At 45.5% G+C, this 21,620-nt stretch overlaps 1 protein-coding gene across 1 annotated transcript in view; it reads right to left on the reverse strand.

Moving 5' to 3' along the window:
- The window catches only part of LOC143767902 (uncharacterized), a 79,602-nt gene that overhangs the window by 41,424 nt on the left and 16,558 nt on the right, over nucleotides 1–21,620 (reverse strand). The window contains exons 2-3 of the mRNA XM_077256423.1: nucleotides 974–1,127; nucleotides 668–859 (exon numbers count right to left, since the gene is read on the reverse strand). Of these exons, the coding sequence (XP_077112538.1) occupies nucleotides 668–859; nucleotides 974–1,051 (270 nt within the window). The 5' untranslated portion in view covers nucleotides 1,052–1,127. The remainder of the gene's footprint in view (nucleotides 1–667; nucleotides 860–973; nucleotides 1,128–21,620) is intronic.

Here is a 21,620-nt window from a genome sequence, read left to right on the forward strand (position 1 = left end):
CAAACACTGTACAGCTCTGTTTACACTTCGCTTTTGCACTGCGTTTCAAACCACCTAAAGATGACACAAACCATTGATGGGACCATAGAATTCAATGACCTCCATTTTTACTCTGAAAGTGTCCGTTTGTTTAGATGTTCACAGAAACATAGTCTGCTACATTTCTGTGCCATTCTGAACAAATGGACACGTTCACAGAAAAAAATAACAGAAATGGTGTTTATTATAACTCATTTTGTAATATTTAATTTTCTGGGTTTGTTGGCGGTTCTTCAGAAATGCATATGAACAGGCCTAAGGCATCAGCTCAGGGTGGGTTGTTGATTTTGCCATTAATACCTGTATAATGCCTTGCTAGTCTCCACTCTGTTTGATACTCAGCTTATAGCTTGTTGAGAGACTTACAAGAAGTTACACTGTCTGCTTGATCACTCCTGTCTGTAGTTGAAGTGACCTGGCTTATAACATTGACATACACTTTTCTGAGAACATTAGTGAAAGTACCACAGAAGTGCAGCAATTCAACTCTAAACAATCTAGTTCATATGACACCTCTCATCCATGGAGAAATGGACAATGACATCCTGACAACTTATAGGAACCTGACACACGGGACATCATCCCTTGTGTTACTGTGTCATGTCCCAGTATTCCCAGCAGCGCTCACCTCTCCAGTCAGCAGCTCAATCATCTTGTTGGTGAGGTCTAGGATCTTCTCACCACTGTATCTGTCTAGTATCAGTGAGTGAGGTGGAGGCTCCATGATGGGGCTACAACTCTTGCACCATCCTTCGGATGCACAATAACCGCATCTGTGGTTCACGCACTCCCTAGATGTCTTCTTTACCACTGTGTAATCCTGTACGTAGGTAGAGACGATTAGGAATATGACCATGTGCATTACCAGACCAACTCTCCTCCCCAATCATATCTACATTATCCTGTTCTTTAGATACAGTGTGAACAAACCAACCTCTCCAGTTAACAGATAGATTATCTCCAGTGCAAAGTTTAACATCTGTCCTGAAATTGTGTTTCTGCCCTTCTCCATCCTATGTGGTTTACTCAACGAGCGGGCCCCACTGGCTCATGAGGGAGATTACAAAGACTTCAGGTTGGAAGAGTTTCTAAAACAGCAACAAAAAGAAAAATGAGTGAATACAGTATATAACAGTTATGTAGAAGGTTCATGACTCATTTTGAAGGCGGAACTTTAGCCAAAATTAGGGAAAAAATATTTACCATATTTTTTGGACTATAAGGTTACGAGATCATGATCAGGAAGTAGCAGAGCTTTGCATGCAACGTATTTTCGCTACATCCAAAACGCTGAGTTCTAATCACACAGGTAAATCCACGTGTTTACTGAACAATGCGTATTTACCACATCCAATACATTCCACTGCGCTTCTAATGTAGAAGGCAGCATTTTGGATGCAGAGCAGTTTACCTGCGCCCAAAACGCTGCTATTCCTGATAGTGGGCACATGCCCTAAGACATTTTTTTTTAAGCAAGAAAGAAGTGGAGCATCCTTGTCACTACTCTGCATTTGCCTCAAACAACCTCTTATTTGACACATTTTTCTCAACCTATCATCTGCCTTCCATTACCACTACTCCACTGAAACTACACTAATCAAAATTACAAACAACCTGTTGTCTGCCTATGCTAATAGACAAGGCTTTGCAGTCCTCCATGTAGATCTGTCCTCTGCAACCTACAAAGTTGATCACTCCCTCCTATCACAGATCCTCTCTTTATTTGGCATCAAAACACCTTGCCCTTACCTGGATCTCCTCATATCTCACTCTCTTACCTTCTGCTTTCAAACATGCAACAATAACACCAATCGTAAAGATATCTTCCCTTAAGCTTACAAACATGCAACAATCACACCTATCCTGAAGAAATCATCCCTTGACCCAACATATATGTCCAGCTATCGCTTGATATCGTTAGATCTGTTCACCTAGAAACGCTTTAAACAGCATGTCCACATTTAACTTTCCTCCCACCTCTCATCCAACTTGCTGTTTAACAATCTATAATCCGGCTTCTGTCCCCACAACTCCACTGAAACAGCTTTAACCAAAATTATCAACGAGTTACTGTCATACCTACAGACAATATTCTAGACTCTTACTTCTTGACCAGTCCTCTGCCTTTGACACAGTTGAAGACTGCCTCCTACTACAGATCTTCTCTTTCATTGGCATGAACACCTTGCCATCGCCTAGATTTCCTCATACCTCACATTTAATGTCTCTGATTCCTATAGTACCTGCTCATCCCACCCGCTCTATGTTGGTGTCCTTCAAGGCTCTGTCCAGGGAAGCCTACTTTTCTCCATCTATACCTTTGGCACAGGACAACTCAAAAAGTCCTATGGCTCCCAGGACCACCTATATGCTGGTGATACTCAAATCTACCTGTCTGGCCAGGTGTCACACCCTCTGCTGCCCAGAATGTCCATCAACCATATCTTTCATCTCATCACGTTTTATAAAATTCAATGTAGACAAAACCGAGGTCATCATCTTTCCTCTATTTCACTGAACCCCCCTACCCAATCTATCACTATAAATGACACCACACTTTCTTACAAGTGCGCTAACTCAGTGTAACCCTTGACTACACCGTGTACTTCAAATCATACATCCAAGCCCTCACCACCTCCTACTGCCTCCAACTCAAATATTTCCAGAATTCATCCTTTCATCAACCCTGAATCAGCAAAAATATTAATACATGCCCTCATCATCTCCTGCTTGTACTACAGCACTATACTTCTGTGACCTCCTAACATATTCACAGATCTCCGGTACATCTTTAACTCTGCTGCCTGATAAATCCACCTCTCCACACTGCCAAACGCTTCACTGGCTTCCAATTCCCCAGAGAATCCAGTTAATTACTAACAACAACTTAAAAGGCTGTTCACAATCTGTCTCCTCCATACATATCCCATCAGTGACTCAACACATCCAATTGTTTCTCACAATTAAAATTTACAGATGCAAACTAAAAACTTATCTCTTCAGGAAAGCCTGCAAGCTGCAATAACCCATTTGCCAACTCACTACCACAGGAATGGTACCAGCCCCAACCTACTATCTCATTCCCCATTATCCTGTTGATTTTTTAATCCCAAGAGGGCAGAGTCCTCTTCCCCTCCGTACCAATCTGTCACTGTTCGAATGTTCACTATATTTTGAATGCTATGCCTTTCACACATGGAAAAAATTGTAGGTGCCTTTCTGTTAAAGTGAGAAAAACCCACACTGGTCACTGACATATCTTGAAACTGACAAAAGTAATTTTCAGTTTAGATTTACTGAATATTAACTAATGGAAATCAGACATTGCTTTTTAATTGCAGATCAACAGAACCCCCCCCCCCCCCCCCCCAAAGAATGAAACTGGCCTGGTCAAAGACGAAGGTTCCTGTAGCTTAATATTGTGTTGCACAACCTTTTGAGACAGTCACTGCAAACAATTTCCATAACTCTCAATGCGACTTCTGCACGGGCCAACAGGTAACAGGTATTTTGGCCTACTCCTCATGAGTGCTCCAGTTGTCTCAGGTGTGAAGGGTATCTTCTCCAGAGGGCATGTTTCAGCTACTTCCACAGCTGTTCAATATGATTTAGATCAGGGATCATAGAAGGCCACTTCAGAATAGGCCAATGATTTGCTCTTAGCCAATCTTGGATTTGGTTTTTAGATGTGTGTTTTGGGACATTATCCTGTTGGACGATGAATGACCTGTAATTCAGACCAAGCTTTCTGACACTGGGCAGTACATTTAACTTCAGAATGTCTTGATAGTCTAGAGATTTCATTATACCTTGCACACATTCAAGACACCCTGTGCTAGATGCGGCAAAACAAAAACATTGCCAAGCATCCTCCATCTGTCACAGTAGGTACAATGTCTTTTCTTTGTATGCTTCAATTTTGCGTTTGTGAACATAGAGCTGATGTGACTTGCCAAAAAGCTCCAGTTTTGTCTCATCTGTCCAAAGGACATTCTCCCAGAAGCTTTGTGGCTAGTCAATATGCATTTTGGCACATTTCAATTTCACATTTTAATGATTTGATTTTAACAATGGTTTCCTCTTCTGTGATCTTCCATGAAGTCCTCTTTAACTAAGGCAGCGAGGGATGGTGCAATCTGACACTGATGTACAGGGGTTGGACAAAATAATGGAAACACCAAAAAAAATTAGTTTAATATGGTGTAGGTCAACCTTTTGTGGCCATTACAGCCTCAACTCTCCGAGGTATTGATACAAGGTGTGAATTGTTTCCAAAGGAATTTTAGCCCATTCTGCAGTTAAAACACCCTCCAGTTCTTTGAGCGATGATGGCGGCGGAAATCGACGTCTAACTTGAATCTCTAAAATTGACCATAAATGCTCAATAATGTTGAGGTCTGGGGATTGTGGGGGCCAGATGAGATGCTCATCTTCATTAGAATGTTCCTGGTGCCATGCTTTAATGATTCTAGCTGTATGAATTGGTGCATTATCATCCTAAAAGATGGCGTTCCCCTCCGGGAACAGTGCTTGAACTATTGGATGCACTTTGTCGCCCAAAATGCCTAAATAATCTCGGCTGTTAATTCTTCCATGAAGGGATATCATTGGCCCGGCGGATCTCCACGAAATAGCACCCCGGATCATCACAGAACCTCCACCATGTTTTACAGTTGGGAGAAGGCAGTCTCCAAGCGTACACTCGGCCGGAGTTCGGAAATAGGGTAAACGATGATTCGTCTGAGAATATCACATGTTTCCACTGCTCGAGGGACCAATTCTGGAGGTTTCTCTAAACGCTTGGAAACATTTGTCATTGAGAGCAGCGGTTTTCTAATTGCAGCTCTTCCGTGGAATCCAGATTTGTGCAGCTCTCGACTAACAGTTTTCGTGGAAACTGGGTTCTGTAGGTGTTCATTGAGCTCGGCAGTGATTTTCGGAGCCGTGGTCTTGCGATCCTCTCTCACAATTCGCTTTAGAGTCCGGCGGTCTCTCTCAGTCAACTTTGACTTTCAGCCGGTCCTGTGCTTTGCTGCGGACGTTTTTCCTTCTCTTTCAAACACAGTCATTACTTTGGAGACAGTACCTCTTGACACGCCAAGCATTCGGGCACTGTCTGTTACACTAGCGCCTGCCATACGAGCACCAACAATTTGGCCTCTTTGAAAATCCGAGAGGTCTGCCATTGGTATCAGGTTCTCATCAATGTTCTTACAATTATGCAAAACAAACAGTTAATTTACATACACATATCACAAATAATCAACTACAAAACATTACCATATGTCACGGTTTGCATGTTTACAGTATCACTAGTTCGAAGATTATGATGCCAAAACGTTAGGTGTTTCAATTATTTGGTCCAACCCCTGTACCTTGTGTCACGATTCCACTACTCATAGTATCCTATGAATACTGTGCTATAAATGACAGCTCTGCCACTCTATGGGATCGAGGGCTTGCTGAGCTGTCAGGATTGGGAGTGAGTGACAGCTCAAGCGCATAATATGAGGCAGAGGTTTGAGTATTGTGAAAGACAGATCAGCCATCTTATCTGGCTGGGTGTGTGGGATCTCCTCCAGGTGTCATCCCTTCTGGGTGATTACAGGGTTCTTTCTAATCTCCTGAGACAACAGAAAGGTACTAACAATTTTCTCCATGTGTGTATAATATCTATGTAAACTATCTTCACATGTACAACACATTGGAATTAATGATTTAAAAATAATTATTCCTGCATCTCTATTTTATGTCCATGTGGCATCCATACTTATACATCAACATTACTGATGAGCGAATGTGCTCAGATGGATAACTTCTTATCCGAACATGTTCGGGTGTCATCAGAATATCTCACGCAGTGCTCGTATACTATGTTCGAGTCCCTGAGGCTGCATGATTCATGGCTGTTACACAGCCTCAACACATGTGGGGATTCCCTAACAGGCAATCCCTGCATGTGTTGAGGCTGTGTTGAGCTGCCTATCAGTGGTTGGGTAACAGAGCTCATGAATATGGAGGACTACATGGCAGCAGGTATACTTGTCCTCTAATGATAGTCTCCTACCGATAAAACACCGGATTACGTACCGGTAATGCTCTTTTATAGAGCCACGACAGCACCCACTGAGAGAGGGGATCCGCCCCTAGGAACAGGAAACCCTACGGAGAGATAAAAGGGGCGGTCCCCCTCGCTCCCACAGTTTGGGTTACAGAGATTGCGAGGAACCGCCCACCAGTTTTAGTAGGTCATTCTATATTTACATTTTATCTTAACTTAATTACGTATATTTACAAGAACCAATCACCCTTAATAGTGCTCATATGCAAACTAATATATAAAGGGAGGGAAGTGAAGGGGTGCTGTCGTGGCTCTATAAAAGAGCATTACCGGTACGTAATCCGGTGTTTTCTCTTCGCCACGACAGCACCCACTGAGAGACTTTCAGAGATAGTTATTTGGGGGGGATTATTGTGTTAAGAACTGATCTACCGAAACACAAGTCAGTGGAGGTAGATAGATCTAGTCTATAGTGACTATAGAAGGTAGTAGGAGAGGACCAGGTTGCGGCCTTACATATGAGATCTATTGGAACCTCTGCCCGCTCAGCCCAAGATGATGCTATCGCTCTGGTGGAATGTGCCTTCACAGTCTCAGGTGGATCTTCCCCTTTAGACGAATAGGCCAGGTATATCGCCTCCCGAATCCATCGGGATAAAGTGCCTTTTGTAACACCAGCTCCTTTCCTTTGACCCTGAAAGGAAACAAAGAGAGCCCTGCTCTTCCTCCAGGCGCTAGTCCTGTCTAGATAAGTTATTACAGCCCTTCTCACATCTAAAGTATGGTACTTCTCCTCTTCCTGATTTGTAGGGTTATTATAGAAGGAAGGAAGAAGAATTTCTTGAGACCTATGAAATTTAGTACACATTTTAGGTAGGTAGGAAGGGTCTGTTTTCAGGACAATTCTATCTGGCAATATTGACATAAAGGGAGGATCTACTGATAGTGCCTGTATGTCACTTAGGCCATGTGCACACGTTCAGGATTTTTAGCGTTTTTTTCACGTTTTTTCGCTATAAAAACGTGATAAAAACGCGAAAAAAACGCTAACATATGCCTCCTATTATTTACAAGGTATTCCGCATTTTTTGTGCAAATGTTGCGATTTTTTCCGCGAAAAAATCGCATAGCGGAAAAAAAAGCAACATGTTCATTAAAAATGCGGAATTGCAGGGATTCCGCACACCTAGGGGTCCATTGATCTGCTTACTTCCCGCACGGGGCTGTGCACACCATGCGGGAAGTAAGCAGATTATGTGCGGTTGGTACCCAGGGTGGAGGAGAGGAGACTCTCCTCCACGCACTGGGCACCATATAACTGGTCAAAAAATAAGAAATAAAATAAAAAATAGTCCTATACTCACCCTCGATGTCCCGCGCAGTGTTCCCGCCTCACCGCTGCACGCTGCCGTTCGGTTCCTGTAGCTGGTGTGCGGCGAAGGACCTTGCCGATGACGTCACTGTCCTGTGATTGGTCGTGAGCGGTCATGTGACCGCTCACGTGACCGTGACGTCACGGAAGGCCCTGTGCGCACAGACCAGCTATAGGAAGACGAACGGACGCCGCTTATGAGATGTCTGGGTGAGTATAAGCATTTTTTTATTTTTTTTATTATTTTTAAACATTCTATCTTTTACTATAGATGCTGCATAAGCTGCATCTATAGTAAAAAGTTGGTCACACTTGTCAAACAGTATGTTTGACAAGTGTGACCAACTTGTCAGTCAGTTTTCCAAGCGATGCTACAGATCGCTTGGAAAACTTTAGCATTCTGCAAGCTAATTACGCTTGCAGAATGCTAAAAAAACGCAAAAAAAACGGAAAAAAAACGCAAAAAAAAAATGCGGATTTCTTGCAGAAAATTTCCGGTTTTCTTCAGGAAATTTCTGCAAGAAATCCGCAACGTGTGCACATGGCCTTACCCTTCTTGCCGATACTAGAGCGACAAGAAGAGCAGTCTTGAGGGAGACGTGTTTAATATGAGCTGAGTGTAGAGGCTCAAACGGGTGATCTGTCAAGGCTTCAAGGACTAGATTAACATCCCAAGGAGGTAAGTGGGGAATTTGAACTGGTTCTGATCTCTGGCAGGCTGAAATAAATCTGGCTATCCACCTATCACCCGCAATGTTGTGACTATACAAGGCTCCTAGCGCAGAAACTTGTACTTTTAAGGTATTAACTGCAAGGCCTAAATCACGTCCTCTCTGGAGAAATTCGAGAATAATAGAGACCGGAATTTCGTTTGACAGGGCTGATGGATAGAGGCTTAAGAATTTTTTCCATACTCTTACATAGATCGATGTAGTGGATCTTTTTCTACTTAGCAATAAGGTATCAATTACTTTATCAGAGAAGCCTCTTAGTTTTAATAGCTGCCTCTCAAATTCCAGGCTGTCAACCGTAGTCCCTTCACATGAGGGTGGTTGAAGGGCCCCTGGAAGAGAAGATCCTGATCCTCTGGGAGAATCCATGGATCCGAGATGGACATGGCTCTGAGCAGGGAAAACCATGGTCTCTTTGGCCAAAATGGGGCAATCAATATTATGTTTGCTCTGTCCTCCCTTATCTTCCTGATTACTGTTGGAAGAAGAATCAACGGAGGAAAGGCATATGCCTTCTGAAATGTCCATGGAACCTGGAGGGCATCGAGAACATCGGGGTTGTCGGTTCGGAACATTGAGGCGAATGTTTTTACCTGCCTGTTGTCTCTTGTAGCGAAGAGATCTATGTGGGGTATACCCCATTTCATGGTTATCATCTTGAATATCTGATGATTTAACACCCACTCCCCTTGGTGGAGGGTATGACGACTGAGAAAGTCCGCCTTTGAGTTGTCTACTCCTCGGACATGTAGAGCTGACAAGGACAGAAGATGGTTCTCGGCTAGAGTTAGGATGTCTTCGGCTATAGACATGAGAGTGCCTGATCTTGTTCCCCCTTGATGATTGATGTAAGCCACTGATGTCATGTTGTCTGAGAGAACTCTGGTATGTGTTCCGTGTAGCTGCGGAAGGAATTCACATAGGGCATGATAGATAGCTTTTAGTTCTTTTTTATTAGAGGAGTCATTTGACTCCGTAACCGACCATAGCCCTTGGACTATCTGGTCCCTTAAGTGTGCTCCCCAACCATTAGGACTGGCATCTGTAAATATTATATTTGAGGGTTTAACCACCCAGGGAACCCCGCTAGTTAGATGATCTGGTTCTAGCCACCAGGTTAGGGATTGGATTACATCACCAGAAAGGGAAATTTTACCGTCTAGTCGTCCTTGTAATTTTATCTCCTCATGTAAAATTGCATACTGTAAACACCTTGAATGGAACTGAGCCCATGGAACAGCCGGTATACACGACGTGAAGGAGCCAAGTAGGGACATGCCTTCCCGCAGGGAAATTATAGGTTTATCTAATACAGACTGAACTTTATTTCTAACTGTTATATTTTTGTTTTCTGGGAGGAAACATTTCTGTTTTGTTGAGTCTAATATAATCCCCAAAAATGTTTGTCGAGTTGTCGGGACTAGTCTAGATTTTTCCCAATTTATTAACCACCCTAATTTCTGTAAGGATGAAATTATATCACACAGTCGTTGCTGACATTGTGAAGGGGATTTTCCTACTACCAAGAGGTCGTCCAGGTATGGGATTATGAGGGTGTCTTTTGATCTTAGATATGACATTACCTCTGACATCAGTTTAGTGAAAACCCTTGGAGCTATTGATAGTCCAAAGGGCATCGCTGTATACTGAAAATGTCGTATACACCCATTTAGTACAATCGCCACGCGGAGATATTGTTGATGTTCTTCAAAGATTGGTAGATGGTAATACGCATCTTTCAAGTCAAGAACCGCCATAAAGCAATGGGGAAAAAGGAGTTTTATGGTGGACCGGATAGATTCCATTTTAAAGGTTTGATTTTTTAAGAAGGTGTTCAGTTTTTTAAGATTTATAATGGTTCTGATTGATCCATCAGGTTTTGGAATTAAAAATAAAGGGGAATAGAACCCTTTTCCCTCCTGAAGAAATGGAACCTCCACCAAAACTCCTTTTGACAGAAGCTTCATTACTTCTTGCTCTAATGCCTCCTGTTGAGACGGTGATTTTAAAGAAGTCAATAGAAATGAGTCCGGAGGGACTCGGGCAAATTTTAACTTTAAACCAGAGGTGATGAGACTATTTGCCCACACGTTTGATGTTATTTTCCTCCATTGGTTTGAGAAGGAGGACAATCTACCTCCCACAGGTAGATCTGCTCTAACGGGGTTTGTCTTCAGGTTTGAAAGGGCGCTTCCCAAAGAATGCACCCCTTTGTTTGGTATCTCTAGGGGTCCAGCGGTCTTGCTGCTTAAACTCTTTTCTTTTATTAAACACGGGCTTCCGAAACGCTCTCCTATAGGACGGAAGGTAATTATTATTAGGGAAGCCCTTCTTTCTCTCTCCCGCTTTAGTGAGGATTTCGTCCAGTTTGGTACCAAACAGGTACTCACCCTGACATGGGAGGCCACATAATTTGGACTTCGTCTGGGGATCACCCTTCCAGCCCTTAAGCCACAGGGCTCTACGTGCTGCATTCGTGAGACCTGCCGACTTGGCTGCCAGGCGTATGGAGTCGGCAGATGAGTCCGCTAGGAAGGCTGTAGCACCCCTTATTAAGGGTATAGAGGACCTCAGTTTGTCTCTAGAGAGACCGCCTTTTAGTCCTTCCTCTAAGTCATTTAGCCAGACTAACATGGACCTAGTGGTGCATGTTGCTGAAATAGCCGGTCTAAAAGCTCCCGTACATGACTCCCAAGCTCTTTTTAACAGAGAGTCGGCTTTACGGTCCAGTGGGTCCTGTAATGAGCCTGAATCCTCTACAGGCAGCAGGGATTTTTTTGATGTGGATGCCACTGCTGTGTCCACCTTCGGGGCTTTTGTCCATGTTGAAAACTCTTCATCATTGAAGGGATAACGCCTTTTTGAGGATGGTGGTAATCCTCTTTGTCCCTGAGTCTCCCACTCTTTTTTAACTAGGTTTTTTACCGCCTCTATTATCGGAAAGGAGGGTCTTTTCTTCTCCGACAAACCAGCGAACATTATGTCCTGCTGCGTTTTAGGGACTTTCGAATCCTCAATGCCCATGGTGTTACAAACGGACTTCACAAGGTTATCAATACTATCGGTGGGAAAGCATGTATCCTGATCCTCATCTGAGGAAACATATTCGTTGGTTATATCCGAGTCTGCCTTCTCCATATCAGAAGACTGATCAGATATAGGGGACACGTACCCCTTTTTCTCTTTGGTACGTGGCTCCTTGTCAGAACTATGAAGGGCTCGTAATTCCTGCCTAGTCATAAGCCTGATATCTTCTGATTTAATTGCGGCTTCCTGTCGTAAGGTGGAATTAATGCATGATTTGCAAAGCCTCTTTGTGTAACTATCCGGAAGGGGCTGGAGACATAACGCACACTGCTTGTGTTTCGTTTTTTCAGTTTTCTTTCCCTAGGGTGTATAGAAGGAGAGGGAACAATAAGCAGCCTATCAGGGTAGATGCACACTCACCCCAGTGAAGCTGTCTGTTTAAGGTACCGACTGACGAGGAGGAGACTGTGGCAGAGAAATAGCTCGGTCCGACTTCTTCCTAGAAGATCCGCTCTGATTAGAGCGACCGCTGCTGCCCCGGCTGCGTGGTATGGTTGCGGTAGCTTCCACAGAAGGCACCGCAGAGTCCTGCATGGAATCCATATTGGACGCCGGAGAGTTAGCGCCGGCGTCCTTTTCACATGGGGGCCGCCATCTTCTTCTGGTTGAACCCGGAAGTGCTAATCACTTCCGGGTCGCGGCCATACTCTATTGCACCCGCGCTGCCACCGGCAACAGCGCGGGTGCCGTCCACCTCCTCTCTCACTCCGGAGTTTACCTGAGCACTCCCGGGGAAATAGTGGAGCTCCACGCCGCATGAGCGCTCGCCAAGGCGCAGCGCTCACCCTTCCTCGGCGCTTGGTCCCGCAGACGATCCAGGTGGATTTCCATGAGCCAGGAACCCCTGCAGTTCTGGCCTCATGGTGCCTGCCAGCAGAGAGGGGAAGCTGAGAAGAGGACCCCCGACGCTGCATCCAGCTCTGGAGCCCTTGCCGTCCTCACAGGTAAACTGCGCAAGCGGCATCCAGGCTAGGTATCCTCTTCTCCGTGGATTTCCCATAGGAACAGGAAACCAAAACTGTGGGAGCGAGGGGGACCGCCCCTTTTATCTCTCCGTAGGGTTTCCTGTTCCTAGGGGCGGATCCCCTCTCTCAGTGGGTGCTGTCGTGGCGAAGAGAAAACAGGGATTTTATCAAAACTGGGCCTGGTAGTGTGTGTGGGGGACCTACTCTATTTTATGTATATTGTAACATTTGGGGTCCACTTTCCTGAAAGATAAAAACCCCTTTAATGTAATGTGTACAGGAAGCACCAGAGGGCATGCTGTATTTCCAGTAAGTGCACAGTTGAAGCATCCTATATACAGTGACACAACAGGGGGCATCAGAGAGCATGCTGTATATGCAGTGAGGGGACATCCTACATACAAAGTGAATGTAGAAGACATCAGACGACATTCTGTATATACAGTGGTTGCACAGTTGGGACATCCTACATACAGGGAGACTGCAGTGGTGGGCATCAGAGGGCATGCTGTATGTATAGTAGGTGCTCAGCGGAGATATTAAAGGGCATGCTGCATATACAGGTGTCCAAAATAGATATTAGAGGGCATTTTGTATATACAGTAGGTGTACAATGTGGACATCCTATATACAGGGAGACTTCAGGGGGCATCAGCACGCATACCGTATATACAGTAGGTGCACAGTGGAAACATCCTATAAAGAGGGAAACTGCAGGCGCCATTACTGGGCATTCTGTATATACAGTAGAAGCACAGTGGAAGCATCAGTGGGCATGCCGTATATACAGTAGGAGCACAGTGGAAGCATCAGTGGGCATGCTGTATATACAGTAGGAGCACAGTGGGAGCATCAGTGGGCATGCTGTATATACAGTAGGAGCACAGTGGGAGCATCAGTGGGCATTCTGTATATATAGTAGGTGCACAGTCGGACTATCCCATATACAGTGGATGCACAGAGGGAGATTTTATATATATATATATATATATATATATATATATATATATATATATATATATATATATATATATATATATATATATTACACTTCAGGGAGCATCACCAGCATGCTGTATATACAGTAGTTGCTCAGCGGAGACATCAAGGGGCATGCTGTATATACAGAAGGTGTCCAAAATGGATATTAGAGGGCATTTTGTATATACAGGAGGTGTATAGTGTGGACATCCTATATACAGGGAGACTTCAGGGGGTATCAGCAGAAATACAGTAGGTGCACAGTGTGGATATGAAAAGGCATGCTGTATATACAGTAGGTGCCCAGTGTGGATATTAAAAGGCATGTTGTATATACAATAGGTGCACAGTGGAAACATCCTATATACAGGGAGACTTCAGGGGGCATCAGCAGGAATACTGTATATACAGTAGGTGCCCAGTGTAAACATCCTATAAAGAGGGAAACTGCAGGGGCCATTAGTGGGCATTCTATATATACAGTAGGAGCATCAGATGGCATTCTATACATACAGTAGGTGCACAGTGGGAATATCCCATATACAGTAGGTGCACAGGAGCATCCCATATACAGGGAAGCTTCAGGGAGCATCAGCCGGCATGCTGTATATACAGTAGGTATACAGTGGAAACAACCTATATGCAGGGGCCATCAGAGAGCGTTCTGTATATACAGCAGGTGCACAGTGGAAACATTCTATATACAGGGAGACTGCAGGGAGCACCTGTGAACATTCTGTATATACAGTAGGTGCACAGTAGGAATATCCTATATACAGTATGTGCACAATGCGACCATCCTATATACAGGGAGACTTCAGGGGGCATCAGTGGGCACTTATACACACACACACACACACACACACACACACACACACACACACACACACACACACACACACACACACACACACACACTACCATTCAAAAGTTTAGGCTCACTTAGAAATGTCCTTATTTTTTAAAGAAAAGCACAGTTTTTTCTAATGAAGCTAACATTGAATGATTCAGAAATACACTCTATACATTGGTAATGTGGTAAATGACTATTCTATCTGCAAACTTCTGGTTTGTAATGCAATATCTTCATAGATGTATAGAGGCCCATTTCTAACAACCATCACTCCAATGTTCTTATGATACTTTGTGTTTGCTAACTGTGTAAGAAGGCTAAAGGATGGTTAGAATACCCTTGTGCAAGTATGTTAGCACAGCTGAAAACAGTTTGGCTGATTAGAAAACCTATAAACCTGACCTTCCTGAATGCTAGTGGAGAATCTGGAGCATTACATTTGTTGGTTCCATTAATCTCTCAAAATGGCCAGAAAAAAATTACTTTAATGTGAAACGCGACAGTCTATTCTTGTTCTTAGAAATGAAGGCTATTCCATGTGAGAAATTGCCAAGAAACTGAAGATTTCCTACAATGGTGTTTACTACTCCCTTCAGAGGAGAGCACAAACAGGCTCTAACCAGAGAAGAAAGAGTAGTGGGAGGCCCCGCTGCACAACTGAGCAACAAGACAAGTACATTAGAGTCTGTAGTTTGAAAAATCGATGCCTCACAGGTCCTCAACTGGCAGCTTCATTAAACAGTACACGCAAAACACCAGTGTCAAGTCTACAGTGAAGGGGCGACTCCGGGATGCTGGCCTTCAGGGCAGATTGACAAAGAAAAAGCCATATCAGAGACTGGCTAATAAAAGGAAAAGATTAATATGGGCAAAAGAACACAGACATTGGACAGAGGAAGATTGGAAAAAAGTGTTATGGACAGACAAATCCAAGTTTGAGGTGTTTGGATCACACAGAAGAACATTTGTGAGATGCAGAACAACTAAAAAGATGCTGGAAGAGTGCCTGACGTCATCTGTCAAGCATGGTGGAGGTAATGTGATGGTCTGGGGTTGCTAATTTGTACAGGGTAAAAGGGATTTTGACTAAGGAAGGCTATCACTCCATTTTGCAACGCCATACCATACCCTGTGGACAACACTTGATTGGAGCCAATTTCATCCTACAAACAGGACAATGACCCAAAGCACACCACCAAATTATGTAAGAACGATTTAGGGAAGAAGCAGGCAGCTGGTATTCTATCTGTAATGGAGTGGCCAGCACAGTCACCAAATCTCAACCCCATTGAGCTGTTGTGGGAGCAGCTTGACCGTATGGTACGCAAAAAGTGCCCATCAAGCTAAACCAACTTGTGGGAGGGGCTTCTGGAAGCATGGGGAGAAATTTCTCCAGATTACCTCAGCAAATTAACTGCTAGAATGCCAATGGTCAGCAATGCTGTAATTGCTGCAAAGGGAGCATTCTTTGACGAAAGCAAAGTTTGAAGGAAAAAAATTATTATTTCAAATAAAAATACCTTGTCAATGTCTGGACTAGATTTTCAATTCATTTGGTAACTCATTTGATTAATAAAAGTATGAATTTTCATGGAAAACACAAAATTATCTGGGTGACCCTAAACTTTTGAACGGTAGCGTGTACACAGTGTGTACATAGTGTGTACAGTAGATGAACAGTGGGTAACATGCTATACAGGGAGACTACAGGGAGCATGCAGTATCTACAGTAGGTGCACAGAAGGGACATCAGACGACATGCTGTATATATAGTAGGTGCATAGAGAGGACATTCTGTGTAAAGAGTAGGTGCCCAGTGGGGACATTAGAGGGCATGCTGTATATACAGTAGGTGCACAGTTGGGACATCAGAAGGGTGGCATGCTGCATATACAGTAGGTAAAGAGAGGAAACATCCTATACACAGTAGGTGCAGAGGGGACATCAGACGGCATGCTGTATACATAATAGATGCATAGAGAAAACATCAGAGGGCATGCTGTATACAAACTAGATGCATAGAGAAAACATCAGAGGGCATGCTGTATATACAGTAGGTGCACAGAAGGGACATGCTATATACAGGTAGACTCAAAATACATAATCCCAGTGTGGATATCAGAGGGTATGCTGTATATAGAGTAGGTGCACAGTGGGGACATCCTATTTTCATGTAGACTGCAGGGAGCATCAGATGGCATGCTGCATGTACAGTAGGTGCACAGAGGGCATGCTGTATATACGGCAGGTGCACAGAAGGGACATCCTATACACAGGTAGATTGCAGAGGGCATGCTGTATAAAGAGTAGGTGCACAGAAGGGACATCCTATACAGAGGTAGATTGCAGAGGGCACGCTGTATGTACGGCAGGTGCACAGAAGGGACATCCTATACACAGGTAGATTGCAGAGGGCACGCTGTATGTACAGTAGGTGCACAGAAGGGACATCCTATACACAGGTAGATTGCAGAGGGCATGCTGTATGTACAGTAGGTGCACAGAAGGGACATCCTATACACAGGTAGATTGCAGAGGGCACGCTGTATGTACGGCAGGTGCACAGAAGGGACATCCTATACACAGGTAGATTGCAGAGGGCATGCTGCATATACGGCAGGTGCACAGAAGGGACATCCTATACACAGGTAGATTGTAGAGGGCACGCTGTATGTACAGTAGGTGCACAGAAGGGACATCCTATACACAGGTAGATTGCAGAGGGCACGCTGTATGTACAGTAGGTGCACAGAAGGGACATCCTATACACAGGTAGATTGCAGAGGGCATGCTGTATGTACGGCAGGTGCACAGAAGGGACATCCTATACACAGGTAGATTGCAGAGGGCATCCTGTATGTACGGCAGGTGCACAGAAGGGACATCCTATACACAGGTAGATTGCAGAGGGCATGCTGTATGTACGGCAGGTGCACAGAAGGGACATCCTATACACAGGTAGATTGCAGAGGGCATCCTGTATGTACGGCAGGTGCACAGAAGGGACATCCTATACACAGGTAGATTGCAGAGGGCACGCTGTATGTACGGCAGGTGCACAGAAGGGACATCCTATACACAGGTAGATTGCAGAGGGCATGCTGTATGTACGGCAGGTGCACAGAAGGGACATCCTATACACAGGTAGATTGCAGAGGGCACGCTGTATGTACTGCAGGTGCACAGAAGGGACATCCTATACACAGGTAGATTGCAGAGGGCACGCTGTATGTACGGCAGGTGCACAGAAGGGACATCCTATACACAGGTAGATTGCAGAGGGCACGCTGTATGTACTGCAGGTGCACAGAAGGGACATCCTATACACAGGTAGATTGCAGAGGGCATGCTGTATGTACGGCAGGTGCACAGAAGGGACATCCTATACACAGGTAGATTGCAGAGGGCACGCTGTATGTACTGCAGGTGCACAGAAGGGACATCCTATACACAGGTAGATTGCAGAGGGCACGCTGTATGTACGGCAGGTGCACAGAAGGGACATCCTATACACAGGTAGATTGCAGAGGGCACGCTGTATGTACTGCAGGTGCACAGAAGGGACATCCTATACACAGGTAGATTGCAGAGGGCACGCTGTATGTACTGCAGGTGCACAGAAGGGACATCCTATACACAGGTAGATTGCAGAGGGCACGCTGTATGTACGGCAGGTGCACAGAAGGGACATCCTATACACAGGTAGATTGCAGAGGGCATGCTGTATATACAGTAGGTGCACAGAAGGGACATCCTATACACAGGTAGATTGCAGAGGGCATGCTGTATGTACAGTAGGTGCACAGAAGGGACATCCTATACACAGGTAGATTGCAGAGGGCATGCTGTATATACAGTAGGTGCACAGAAGGGACATCCTATACACAGGTAGATTGCAGAGGGCACGCTGTATGTACGGCAGGTGCACAGAAGGGACATCCTATACACAGGTAGATTGCAGAGGGCACGCTGTATGTACGGCAGGTGCACAGAAGGGACATCCTATACACAGGTAGATTGCAGAGGGCAAGCTGTATGTACTGCAGGTGCACAGAAGGGACATCCTATACACAGGTAGATTGCAGAGGGCAAGCTGTATGTACGGCAGGTGCACAGAAGGGACATCCTATACACAGGTAGATTGCAGAGGGCACGCTGTATATACAGTAGGTGCACAGAAGGGACATCCTATACACAGGTAGATTGCAGAGGGCATGCTGTATATACAGTAGGTGCACAGAAGGGACATCCTATACACAGGTAGATTGCAGAGGGCATGCTGTATGTACGGCAGGTGCACAGAAGGGACAACCTATACACAGGTAGATTGCAGAGGGCACGCTGTATGTACTGCAGGTGCACAGAAGGGACATCCTATACACAGGTAGATTGCAGAGGGCACGCTGTATGTACTGCAGGTGCACAGAAGGGACATCCTATACACAGGTAGATTGCAGAGGGCACGCTGTATGTACGGCAGGTGCACAGAAGGGACATCCTATACACAGGTAGATTGCAGAGGGCATGCTGTATATACAGTAGGTGCACAGAAGGGACATCCTATACACAGGTAGATTGCAGAGGGCATGCTGTATGTACAGTAGGTGCACAGAAGGGACATCCTATACACAGGTAGATTGCAGAGGGCATGCTGTATATACAGTAGGTGCACAGAAGGGACATCCTATACACAGGTAGATTGCAGAGGGCACGCTGTATGTACGGCAGGTGCACAGAAGGGACATCCTATACACAGGTAGATTGCAGAGGGCACGCTGTATGTACGGCAGGTGCACAGAAGGGACATCCTATACACAGGTAGATTGCAGAGGGCAAGCTGTATGTACTGCAGGTGCACAGAAGGGACATCCTATACACAGGTAGATTGCAGAGGGCAAGCTGTATGTACGGCAGGTGCACAGAAGGGACATCCTATACACAGGTAGATTGCAGAGGGCACGCTGTATATACAGTAGGTGCACAGAAGGGACATCCTATACACAGGTAGATTGCAGAGGGCATGCTGTATATACAGTAGGTGCACAGAAGGGACATCCTATACACAGGTAGATTGCAGAGGGCATGCTGTATGTACGGCAGGTGCACAGAAGGGACAACCTATACACAGGTAGATTGCAGAGGGCACGCTGTATGTACGGCAGGTGCACAGAAGGGACATCCTATACACAGGTAGATTGCAGAGGGCATGCTGTATGTACTGCAGGTGCACAGAAGGGACATCCTATACACAGGTAGATTGCAGAGGGCACGCTGTATATACTGCAGGTGCACAGAAGGGACATCCTATACACAGGTAGATTGCAGAGGGCATGCTGTATGTACGGCAGGTGCACAGAAGGGACATCCTATACACAGGTAGATTGCAGAGGGCACGCTGTATATACAGTAGGTGCACAGAAGGGACATCCTATACACAGGTAGATTACAGAGGGCACGCTGTATGTACGGCAGGTGCACAGAAGGGACATCCTATACGTAGATTGCAGAGGGCACGCTGTATGTACGGCAGGTGCACAGAAGGGACATCCTATACACAGGTAGATTGCAGAGGGCATGCTGTATGTACGGCAGGTGCACAGAAGGGACATCCTATACACAGGTAGATTGCAGAGGGCATGCTGTATATACTGCAGGTGCACAGAAGGGACATCCTATACACAGGTAGATTGCAGAGGGCACGCTGTATGTACGGCAGGTGCACAGAAGGGACATCCTATACACAGGTAGATTGCAGAGGGCACGCTGTATATACAGTAGGTGCACAGAAGGGACATCCTATACAGGTAGATTGCAGAGGGCATGCTGTATGTACGGCAGGTGCACAGAAGGGACATCCTATACACAGGTAGATTGTAGAGGGCACGCTGTATATACAGTAGGTGCACAGAAGGGACATCCTATACACAGGTAGATTGCAGAGGGCACGCTGTATGTACGGCAGGTGCACAGAAGGGACATCCTATACACAGGTAGATTGCAGAGGGCATGCTGTATGTACGGCAGGTGCACAGAATGGACATCCTATACACAGGTAGATTGCAGAGGGCACGCTGTATGTACAGTAGGTGCACAGAAGGGACATCCTATACACAGGTAGATTGCAGAGGGCACGCTGTATGTACGGCAGGTGCACAGAAGGGACATCCTATACACAGGTAGATTGTAGAGGGCACGCTGTATGTACGGCAGGTGCACAGAAGGGACATCCTATACACAGGTAGATTGCAGAGGGCACGCTGTATATACAGTAGGTGCACAGAAGGGACATCCTATACACAGGTAGATTGCAGAGGGCATGCTGTATATACAGTAGGTGCACAGAAGGGACATCCTATACACAGGTAGATTGCAGAGGGCACGCTGTATGTACGGCAGGTGCACAGAAGGGACATCCTATACACAGGTAGATTGCAGAGGGCACGCTGTATGTACGGCAGGTGCACAGAAGGGACATCCTATACACAGGTAGATTGCAGAGGGCAAGCTGTATGTACTGCAGGTGCACAGAAGGGACATCCTATACACAGGTAGATTGCAGAGGGCACGCTGTATATACAGTAGGTGCACAGAAGGGACATCCTATACACAGGTAGATTGCAGAGGGCATGCTGTATATACAGTAGGTGCACAGAAGGGACATCCTATACACAGGTAGATTGCAGAGGGCACGCTGTATGTACGGCAGGTGCACAGAAGGGACATCCTATACACAGGTAGATTGCAGAGGGCACGCTGTATGTACGGCAGGTGCACAGAAGGGACATCCTATACACAGGTAGATTGCAGAGGGCATGCTGTATGTACTGCAGGTGCACAGAAGGGACATCCTATACACAGGTAGATTGCAGAGGGCACGCTGTATATACTGCAGGTGCACAGAAGGGACATCCTATACACAGGTAGATTGCAGAGGGCATGCTGTATATACTGCAGGTGCACAGAAGGGACATCCTATACACAGGTAGATTGCAGAGGGCACGCTGTATATACAGTAGGTGCACAGAAGGGACATCCTATACACAGGTAGATTGCAGAGGGCACGCTGTATGTACGGCAGGTGCACAGAAGGGACATCCTATACACAGGTAGATTGCAGAGGGCACGCTGTATGTACGGTAGGTGCACAGAAGGGACATCCTATACACAGGTAGATTGCAGAGGGCATGCTGTATATACAGTAGGTGCACAGAAGGGACATCCTATACACAGGTAGATTGCAGAGGGCACGCTGTATGTACGGCAGGTGCACAGAAGGGACATCCTATACACAGGTAGATTGCAGAGGGCACGCTGTATATACAGTAGGTGCACAGAAGGGACATCCTATACACAGGTAGATTGCAGAGGGCACGCTGTATGTACTGCAGGTGCACAGAAGGGACATCCTATACACAGGTAGATTGCAGAGGGCACGCTGTATGTACGGCAGGTGCACAGAAGGGACATCCTATACACAGGTAGATTGCAGAGGGCACGCTGTATGTACGGCAGGTGCACAGAAGGGACATCC

The sequence above is a fragment of the Ranitomeya variabilis genome, chromosome 4 (genome assembly GCF_051348905.1).
Source record: "Ranitomeya variabilis isolate aRanVar5 chromosome 4, aRanVar5.hap1, whole genome shotgun sequence".
Classification (NCBI taxonomy): domain Eukaryota; kingdom Metazoa; phylum Chordata; class Amphibia; order Anura; family Dendrobatidae; genus Ranitomeya; species Ranitomeya variabilis.